This window comes from Lotus japonicus, chromosome 3 (genome assembly GCF_012489685.1).
Source record: "Lotus japonicus ecotype B-129 chromosome 3, LjGifu_v1.2".
In the NCBI taxonomy this organism is placed as follows: domain Eukaryota; kingdom Viridiplantae; phylum Streptophyta; class Magnoliopsida; order Fabales; family Fabaceae; genus Lotus; species Lotus japonicus.
Genome location: NC_080043.1, coordinates 20,663,442 through 20,674,324, shown reverse-complemented (window position 1 = coordinate 20,674,324; position 10,883 = coordinate 20,663,442). Strand labels below are relative to the sequence as shown.

The window sequence follows — 10,883 nt, the reverse complement described above, 5'->3', positions numbered from 1 at the left end:
TCCATTGCTTTGTGAAGTTCCTCCAAAGGTGCATTGCACAAAATCGATGGTGCACACCTGGCATAACTTCCTGCATTGCAGGAATAAGACCCTGATCGAAAACATAAAACATTTCACATTAGTCCTCAAATGAATAAACAATCTTTCAAACAAGTCCTCAAAAAATATAACAAATACTTAACAGAAAAAGTTACCTTCTGCATGTCTGAAATAAAGCACCATCCATACTGCTGGTAGTCACCCAAATCAGCATGAAGTAGTTCCAGAAACCACTTCCAATTGTCCTTATTCTCCACATTAACTACAGCATATGCAATCACATAGAGGTGATTGTTTGCATCCTGGCCAACTGCAGAAAGAAGCTGCCCTCCATAGTAACCTTTGAGGAAACATCCATCAAGGCCAATGAGGGGTCTACATCCAGCTTTGAATCCCCTCTTACATCCATCCAGACATATGTAAATCCTCTGAAATTGTCTTTCTGTTTCACTAATGGGAATGGTATCCATCTTCACAGTAGATCCAGGGTTGCTTAAAAGAAGCTCATGTGCATAATCCCAAAGTTTGGCATATTGCTCTGCTTCACTGTCTTCCACTATCTTCCTTGCTTTCTTCATTGACCTCCAAATCTTAGTCTCATTTAAGTGCACTCCAAACTCAGTCTTCGTGTAATCAAAAGCCTCAGCATGAGTCATATTTGGTTGTGCCCTGAGTTTCTTCTCAAGTTTCTTTGCAACCCATCTAGTTGATGCTTGCTTATTTCTGAAAGACCTGCTGCAGGTATGTTCTTCTACATAGGTCTTTATCTGAAAGCTTTGTCTTGCCCTGGACCATGCACAGTAGATCTTCCACTTACAGGTCTCTCCCATGCACTCAGCCCTACACCTGTCCTTATCATTCTTCAACCACCTGATTTGTCTCCCCACCTCAACAGTGTAATCTATAACAGCTTCCTTGAATGATTGCAAATCTGCAAACTCCATGCCAAGTTCTAGATGGATATTGCCATACCCTGCAGTTTCATCAAATTGTGGGAAAGTTTGCTTAATCCTAGAATTGCCCTCATCATCTGTACTCACAGGACTATGGAGGTCCTCACTACAATAAGAGTTGTTGTCATCATCCAAAGACCAATTTTCCTCTTCAATTTCATCTGGTATGTAGTCACTGTCATTATCTGACTCAGTACCAGTTACTGCAGCCTTTCCCTTTGCATGAGCCATGATAAATGCATCATCATCTGACTCAGTCTCACTATTGTCATCTGAGATAGGATCATTGATTCTCCTCCCCATGCCATTGTAGTCATACTGTTCAGAAGCCTTTTGTTTCCCCTTGGCATTTCTTCTTCTATTCTCCTCTTCATTCCCTATCTCATTCACATCCTCAACAGCCACCCTCTCATTCCCATGAACACCACCAATCTCATTTCCCTCACCAGTCACCCTCTCATTCCCATTAACACCACCAATCCCACTTCCCTCACCAGTCATCCTTTCATTCCCATGAACACTACCAATCCCACTTCCCTCACCAGTCACCCTCTCATTCTCATTATCAGCACCAATCTCACTTCCCTCACCAGTCACCCTCTCATTCCCATTTTCAGCACCAATCCCACTTCCCTCTTCAGACACATTTCCCACACCACAACCCAGCCCATCTTCATCAGGAACAATCACCACAACTGCACCATCTTCATCAGCAGGTGGGGGTGGGGGTAGGGGTGGAGGAATCATAGATAAGGGCTTATGGTGAGGGTGCTCAAAATAAATCTCAATCTCCCCATTGTTCAACTTGGCTGCTTTACAAATATCCATGATATCACGATCAGTGGAAAGTTCATTCAACACAATGTCCTCTGAAACTGTTGGGTCACGCCACCATATGTTCTGAAACACGGCATAGCCATGTTCTTTGCCCATTAACGTCACAATGTTAACGTTTATTCTGTCAAAATCCAAATCCTCCCAAACACACATTTGACCCCCTTCATAGGACACACTGCCATTCTCACCACTAAACTCTAGCAATCCACCATGATACAATATCAGAGTGACATTGTTATCATCCATCTGTAAAAAAATGAAGATATCCAACAGTCAAGAACTGCAACACAAAATAGGGTTTCAAACCCATGGTAGGTTACTCACAAAGAAACTAATATATAGAATAGAGTAAAATCCCTACATGCATAAATCCCAATGTTAAGAAAACCCCATAAAAATTGAAACTTTAACACAGACACAAAACCCATTTCAGAATAACAAGTTCAGGTACAACTTCCGGTTAGAGTTGAAAACTAAGTTTATGGATCTGAAATTTAGGGTTTACATAAGCATATTATACAGATTTCAACTGCATATTGCAAGATTGAAACGAAAAAATGTTACCTTTGTACGTTAATGAAGAGCACCGTTGCTCCTCTCGTGATGATCACCGTAGACGATCGTTCTTCTTCGCCAAAGTCGAGTGCTCGTACGCCTCCGACGAACAACCACCGCTATCCTCACGCTCACCGTCGTACCTCGCGCTCTCCGTCACTCCTTCTCTCTGTTAGTTCAACTGGAAATGTAAGAAGTGTAGAGGTTGCTAATATGAGGAGGAAGGTGGTAAGGACCAATTTGACCATAATATCTGCCTATCCTGATCTGACACGTACCCTACGTTTTTTAGTTTTGGGGGGAAACTTTTTTATTTCCATATCAGCTATGATTTAAAAAAAAAAAAAAAAAAATCCATGTCACACGTCCGTTAACGGACGTGAGTTTTTTTTAACGAAGGACCACCAATGAGGGAGATTTGCCACTTCCAGGGACCACGGGCGTCATTTTTGAAGTTTAGGGACTAAGTTGAAGGCGGTGGACACTTTCAGGGACGAACTTGGCTATTTACCCATTTTGAATCAATTACAAGAAGTGCTTCGATTCATACATATTTTAAGGTTAACTTCAACAGTTTGGTGAAGATAAATACCAGAGTAGATCCTGAAAGTGTTTTTAAGCATGAGTAGAGCATTCCACCACTTTCAATCAAATACAAGAAATGGTGAATATAAGAAAAACTTAGACGAGTGTCTATATTTGTGAAAGGGATGATTAAATAGCTTTGAGCTATTAAAATAAATTCAGATTTCTTACTTTGTATGAGTCTCTTTGATTTTTTTTGAAAGTGGCCTTTGATGTTGTAAATGTTGTAATATATTGATTAAGAGCATATATTAATGTTGGTTAAATTTGTACACAATTAGCAAATATAATCTATTATGATACTGTAATAATATATATTTCTATTCTCCCAATCAATTATCATATCCATCTGATTTAATGTTGTATGCACGGGCCCAAACGAATATCACTCAAATATATATATATCAATCTTTTTCTAACATATATCACTCCAAGTCCCAACGAATCTAACATATATCAATCTATTTTGTTCATATTTCCAATGAATCTAACATATATCAATCTATTTTGTTTTGAACTACCAATTTAATTGTGGTTATTTTTAACAGTATTCCAATCAGTCAATAATCTGTAATCAATGCAATGATTTTACAAATTAACTTAAGCACCTTCTTACCTGCTTGATAATTTCTCCAACTTGAGCACCAATTAGCATGGATGCCAGACAAGCTCAATGGAAGAGACAGTTGATATTGAGAAATAAAAGAAAAAGACAACATCACATCAACCATCCAAACATAATGAGTTACATGTATGAAAATGTTTTATTGTTTGTAAGTATAAATTTTGTAATCTTTAGTTTTAACCTAGAGATAGTAGAGAACCATGACACATTCTAGCTATAGCAACCAATACCAACAAAGCCTATATAGAGAACCATTATAACGTAACTATTGGTATTTGATAATACCATTTTGATGGAGAAATTGTGCTTCCTGTTGGACTCCAAACATGGCCTAAAGGATAAAGGCCCTTGACAAAATCTCTCAAACCAGGTAGATATAACTCTTTCAGAGCTTTCGCCTATCAACATGATTTGGATCTTTGTTTCTATATTCTACAAGTACCCCGATCATTGGAGTTAAAAAGAAATTTGCTCATGAAACAGAAGTCGAATTGAGATAGGAAATTGCAAAGAAAAATCTAGAAGGCTAATGCAAGATCAGCACAAACCATTCTGCACCAAAATGTTCAAAAACTAAATCATAATCGAAGAATTAAAATCATGTTAACTAAGGGTTTAGGCATGTGAATATACTAAGCTTGCAGATCAACATTCATTTCCTTTCTCAGCCTTTGTACTAATATTACTAAAGAAGCAGGTAGATATAAAAATATTGAAGTAAATATGAAACCTTTTTCAAAGTAAGGATTAGTACCGATTGCTAAAATTAGCAAACGAAGAAATAACCATTTAACTCACAGAGAACTCCTTCGTTCTTTTCTCCTGTGTGAGAGAAGACCAGTAGATCATCAAAGTTATCCTACATGTATCAATAGTTTATGTCATGCATCAAGAACAGTGGTTGGAATATGAATTGATAAGCTTTTGGGGCTTTTAGGAATGAACAAGGGTTGTTGAACCATAGATTAGAGAAGGAACGTGATTTAGTTGTCAATCTATCTAAAAATTTTGGTTACACCTTAATATTTGTTCTGGGAATGAACATTAAAGAGAGGTATAGTACCTAGAGGTAGAAGGATTGTGCTAAGAGAGAATCAGAATGAGAGAGTGCGCTGAATTTCGAGTGTTATTTCATCAAATGAGCCCCCAAAAGTCCTCTACACTTGATAACTACCTCCTATTTATAGAGCTTGGGTACTACCTATTGGGCCAATTGGGCCTCCGAGGTCAAGGCCCATCTGAAGGCCAGGGCCCCGCCTCAGGGCGGGATACATGCTGGGCGTTGCCCCTCTAGGGGCTCGCCCAGTCCACTAGTCCACAAGACACCGAGCTCGAGGTACGAGAGCTAAGGGTGTCTTTTAAATGCTTTTACATATGTCTTACAGTACACCAGAATCTGCACTGCCAACATGGCTTGAGAAAAGAGAAGTAAACTATATCGCCAACATGGCGTGAGCAAAAGGAAACTTGCATTTTCAGTTACCCAGTCCACTGACTTGACGAGCAACCCGAGCTGGCAAGTCCACTAGTCCACAAGCGGCGAGAACGATTACTTCGTATTGGCGATAAGTTGGAGCAGGTGTATGATCGTTCGCCGGCGGAAAAGGTGGCAGGCATGGGTCATGTGCTGATCATTCAATCACCGACTGGCGGTAACCCCGGCGAGCGACTGAACTTTGTTGTTGGTGTCACCTGCCAGGCGATGGTGTTTGATCTTTATAATGGCGAGGCTTTTCGCACTTTCCCACAAACAATAACAATTGGGTTTGACAGCCAAAAGATGAAGGGCGAGCGCCCTTGGTCCGCAAGTCCACAAGCTCGAAGCAGGAGAGCGAAGTGTGTCTCCAAACTGTGACCGCCAATCTCTGTCCCCTTGTGATTCCCCTAGCAAGTCGCCCGTTGCCACTTTCCACTTGGTACGGCGTTCCTCGGCTGGCGGTTTCGACCAACGCGCAGGAACTATTCCCAAGTTTCTAGTTGCAATAGCTTCCCCGCCCAGAAGATCACCTAGCCACGCTACTTGGCGGGATCAACAAAGGATGTATAAAGCGTGTAGGTCGCCGACATGGCGCAAATGAAACACAAACCGCCAATAGCGCAAGGAAATACGCAAATACATGAATCTCCGATTGACGCGGGACCTAGAAAGATGGTGTACAAACGCCTACAAGATTAAGGAGTCGTGGTGGCCCGCCTTATATGACGTGACTCGCTGAATAGAAGCTGCCTCGCCTGATGACATGGTCTCCCGCCAATCTCCCCCGCATCCGCCCCTCGTAGCATCTTCATGGATCAAGTTGCTTCCTGGGCGAGCCCCCTAATATGGCGAAGGGACTCAACCAGTCCACAAGACACCGAGCTCGAAGCATGAGAGCACAATGTGTCTTCAAGCTGAAGTCGACGCCGCATCGTCCCTAGGAGAAGATCCGCCCAGCACGCATGCTCCTTCACTCGCCATAGTCTACAAGTCCACCAGACTCTGTGTCCAAGTCATGAGGAGTAGGAGTGTCCTCACTTGCCGCATCGCCATCACCATCTTGCTTTAGCCTTATAAGAAATTAGTTTGACTTGCTCGCCACTCTCAGCGTAAGGCCGCCACCATTTTGCGGTAGGTCGCTACCCTCATTTTTGGCGGTAGGTCGCAACCCTCTTGCGGTAGGTCGCGACCCTCTTGCGGTAGGTCGCCACCATTTTGCGGTAGGTCGCTACCCTCATTTTTGGCGGTAGGTCGCGACCCTTTAGCGGTAGGTCGCCATCCTCTTGCGGTAGGTCGCGACCCTCTTGCGGTAGGTCGCCACCCTTAGCGTGAGGTCGCCACCCTTTTGGCGACTTTTGTGTGTCTAAAAACTGAGTCTTACAGGTCGCCACCCATAGCGTTTGGTCGCCACCCTTTGGCATGAGGTCACCACCCTAGCGGTAGGTCGCCACCCTTGGTGTGATCGTCCCATTTCGGGACTCAAAGTGCTTTGGGTTCCAATGGCCAGTTGGATTACCAAAGCGGTGCTCAGTAGAATGGGCAATTTGTACCCCACACATCGCCAATGAATCCGGTTGTTACGTGGGCTTTTCCGGGGCTAATTTAGTTCATCGTGAAACTTGTTTCACTTTGTAACTAAATCGCGCCATCAGGAGCTTGTCCCACCCAATAACAAACCGCTTATGGAAGAGTCTTCCAAGTTTCACAAAACTTTAATGGTGTGCCTCAATTCACCCACTCCTTCTCTTTGATCCGATTTGCTCCCCTCTGTCTGAATCAAAACCAGTGAAGACAATATAACTTCTAATATCAACTTCAAAATAAGAAAATTAGGAAATACAACAACTGAGAAGGGAATCAAATGAAAGATGGAGGAAAAGTTTGAAGGAATTGGAAAATTTGTTGGCCAGCGATCTTAACCATAGCAACGCTTTACTCGCCAAACTTCCATGGCCAAAACAAAACGTGCCCACCAGAATTCCGCCGCCGGAGTAAAACGTGCTTGCTAGATTCCAACGCCAACGACATTTTCTCGCCGTCGAACTCCATCGCCAACAACACTAGCTCGCCGCCTACCTTCAAAACGTGCTCGCCAAAGCCAACACGTGCTCACCAGAATTTGCTCACCGCCTAACTTCAACACGTGCCCGCCAAAGCAAAAACGTGCCCGCCAGAATTCCAACGTCTCGGGATTGGCTCTGCTCCTCATGTATTGTGCTCTGGACAGATTCCTCGCCTTTGTTCTTTTCTTCGTCATTACCGATCTGCTCTCCCTTGCCTACATGCTTCCTCGATCTGAAGCTTCACCTCTGTTGACGTTCTTCATTGTCGGTCTGAACCGTGTTGCTCCGATCTGCCATCGCTGGATGCGCCTTCACGCTGAATCTCGATCTGTCATTCTCTCGTGAACGCACCTTGTTCTTTCCCCTCCGCCTTGCCACCGATCTGAAACTCCGCCTTTTATCGCTGCTTGGGCGACGTGTCGCCCTTTTCCAACTTCGCGCGCTTTCTTTTGAAAGCGTCGTCTTCCTCATCAAGAATATAAGTGCTGGCGCGAGCACGCATCTCCTCCATCGAACGCGCCGGCTTACGTGTCAATTTGCTGTTCAACCCTCCCGGTAGCAAACCGTTTTTAAATGCTAAAGCACAAGCTCGAGGCTCCTCGTCCTCAACCTTGACCGACGCTGCGCTGTACCTTGCCATGTACTCTTTCAGTGATTCTCCTTCTTGCTGGCGAATATTATATAGGTCGTTGATCGTCACCGGCTGATTTTTATTCGCCGAGAATTGCACTAGAAACTTGGAAGAGAAGTCTCTGAAATTTGAAATCGATCCGCGCGGCAAAGTTGTGAACCACGCCATCGCCGTCGATTTGAACGTCGATGGAAACATCCTGCACTTCACCGCATCTGACGCCGCAATTATCACCATCTTCGTATTAAAATACAGAAGATGATCCTTCGGATCGGAATCTCCGCTGTAAGAATCCAGAACTAACGTTTTCATGTTATCCGGAATCGCCACACTCTCGACATCTTCCGAGAACGGACGGAACTCAGCCACGGAATCTGCTTCTCTGCTTCCATCATCTCGCTGCTCGCGACGGTAGAAATCTAACTGAGCCTGTAGACGCTCATTCCGCTGCTGGATGTTGCCAATGCTGCGCATCAAATGGCGCCATTGCTCCTGTGTCACCGCCGGTTGTTGTTCCGGAGCAGGTGAATTCTCTGGTGAGCGCTCCAGAGATCCCACCTGTGAAGGCGATGGAGGAGGTAGTGGTACAGGAGGTGATGGAGGAGGAGAAGGCGATTGTACTCCTGTCGTTCGTACCGGAGAATCCAGGACCACACGATGAGGCCGCCGAGGCGGCGAAATCCGCTGTCGCATTGGTGAATGATGTTGCCTCCTGCGTCGAGTCTCCATCCAAACCAGAAACGATGCAAACTCGATCGGAAAACCAATCACTAGTCACAGAATCAATCCACGTGAATGGGAGTAGAAAGTTTACAGTCCCCACAGACGGCGCCAAATGTTCTGGGAATGAACATTAAAGAGAGGTATAGTACCTAGAGGTAGAAGGATTGTGCTAAGAGAGAATCAGAATGAGAGAGTGCGCTGAATTTCGAGTGTTATTTCATCAAATGAGCCCCCAAAAGTCCTCTACACTTGATAACTACCTCCTATTTATAGAGCTTGGGTACTACCTATTGGGCCAATTGGGCCTCCGAGGTCAAGGCCCATCTGAAGGCCAGGGCCCCGCCTCAGGGCGGGATACATGCTGGGCGTTGCCCCTCTAGGGGCTCGCCCAGTCCAATATTATATCTTCTACTTTACAAGAAATTACTGGCTCAACCTGCTATATCTGGTCACTTTAGACGGCCTAAAGTAACACTTTTTTAAAACTGGTCCATATTATGTGACACACTTAGTTAAAGAAGAAAACTTTTGAATCCCAAAGCAAATAGATGGATAATACATAAAAGACATAATCAGCCAAAAGAAAAAATGCAAATGTAGTGTAAAATCACAGAGAAAAGGCTTACTCACATAAAGATGGAATTCATTTGAAGAGTTGAAAAACATTCAAGCATGTTAGGCGGAGCTGCTTGCTAGGCTTAGGTAAATCACACAATCCATCAATCATACTAAGTTCAATGAACTCTTTCTTCTTTTCCTCAATGATCTCCCTCACAAACGCAATTGAATCTTCAATATCATGTTTTGGTTTCTCTAACAAGTTGACCAAAACAGAGTTCAATTTTCCGTCTTTTTTTTTTCCTTCTGCAGAAACATATATGTGAAAAATTAATATCAGGATCCAAGAAAGTGACAAGCCAATAAAAATTAATATAGGATCCAAAAGACCATAGCTATAATATAAGAAAAGGTACCTTGAGAGAGCATGCTCCAGCTGGTGGAATAGCATGCCATGTTGGATGTGAGTCTGGCATTAGCAATTGCGCTATGGAGTGGCATCGTAGACTCAACACTCCCAATTTCCGACAAAATCCTTCAATCAAAAACACATAAACGACACAAATTAACGCTAAAATGCAAAAAAAAAAAGCCAGAGTTTGAAGTTGAAGTATGTTCATTGTGTTGTACCTTGATGCATGAGTAATGCCCGCAGAGGAAGGTGAAGAGAACAAAGAGGGAATCAACGATTTCTGAACGAAGGTTCTGAAACGATTTGTGAGGGACCTAGAAACTACTCTCAACGCTGAGTTGCAGAACATGGAAGCCATTTCTGATTTCTGAGCTTTTTCTTTTGGTCAAAATATTTATTAGCTTGAACTGAACCCTAACTGACTGAAGGGAAAACCCTGCCAGTATTCTTTTTTTATTGGGCCGATCCAGAGAAAAATGGGTTAGGAGTCCAATCTTATTGGGTGTTGAGGTTAAACTTCAAGTACACTCCATTGATTTGCCACGCTCTGGCCCTTCATTCTTCATTCACCAGGTGTTAGAATTTAAGTGTGAGTAAAACCCTTTTAAAAAGTCACACATTGACCGAAAATGTGAGTGTACAATAATTTATAAATGAAATGCGAGTGTTGAATAATTTATAAGTGAAATGACTAAGTGAAACTGCAGATGATGGCCAAGACGGCTTCGACGCCATGGTCCATGGTGGGAAGAGAGAGAGAGAAAGAGGTTCTTACGGGATGAGAGAAAAATGATTTAGTGTAAGAATAAAATGGAAGATGGGTGAGTGAATTTTCGTGGAATGTGTGTGGTGGGAAATAAGACTTGACGAGACAACGGAAATAAAAAAATATTTCAAGAACAAACGTGGACTACAAATAAATTTAACAATTTAAAAAAAAATATCATAATAAAATAAGAAAAAAGATCACGGTAGATCAAAACACATTGTACTACTTAATTTTTTTTTTATTCAAAACACATATATTTAAAACAATTGTTAAGATGTATTTACTCAAAAGATTAAAAAAAATAGTGTTACAAAACATTAAGAATTAAAATTTTAATAAACAAAAAACAACTAATAAAATAAATTAATTTATGTTTATTTACAAATGCAAAATTATAATTCACTTTAAAATTAAATGCAAAAAAAAAATACAAACACAACTAAAAATCAAAATATAACTAAAGTCACCCGTGCAGGCACGGGTAATTCCACTAGTTTATTTAATACAATAAAGAGAAAAAGACAACTATAAATATACTTAATTTCTATATTAATTTTATATTAAAGTATCATGTAAATTTCACATTGTAGAATCATGATTTATATTTAAGTATTGTTTGAAATAATTATTTAAATTTTTATCATACTATAAGGATT

The 10,883-nt window shown here is 42.1% G+C and overlaps 1 protein-coding gene across 1 annotated transcript; it reads right to left on the bottom strand.

Moving 5' to 3' along the window:
- Window positions 1-9,131: 9,131 nt before the first annotated feature.
- On the bottom strand, window positions 9,132-9,994 carry LOC130743746 (uncharacterized). Its single transcript, XM_057595974.1, has 3 exons — window positions 9,677-9,994; window positions 9,463-9,581; window positions 9,132-9,352 (listed from the first exon to the last, which is right to left on the bottom strand). Exons 1-3 carry the CDS (start codon window positions 9,814-9,816, stop codon window positions 9,132-9,134), a joined length of 480 nt encoding a protein of 159 aa, XP_057451957.1. The 5' UTR covers window positions 9,817-9,994.
- Between the last annotated feature and the right edge of the window lie 889 nt (window positions 9,995-10,883).

Excerpts from the sequence above, each read along its gene's own strand:
- LOC130743746 (XM_057595974.1), bottom strand. The coding sequence starts at position 9,816 with ATGGCTTCCATGTTCTGCAACTCAGCGTTGAGAGTAGTTTCTAGGTCC. Across the intron at positions 9,582-9,676 it reads GGCATTACTCATGCATCAAG|GATTTTGTCGGAAATTGGGA; the intron begins GTACAACACAAT and ends TTTTGATTGAAG. Across the intron at positions 9,353-9,462 it reads CTGGAGCATGCTCTCTCAAG|AAGGAAAAAAAAAAGACGGA; the intron begins GTACCTTTTCTT and ends ATGTTTCTGCAG.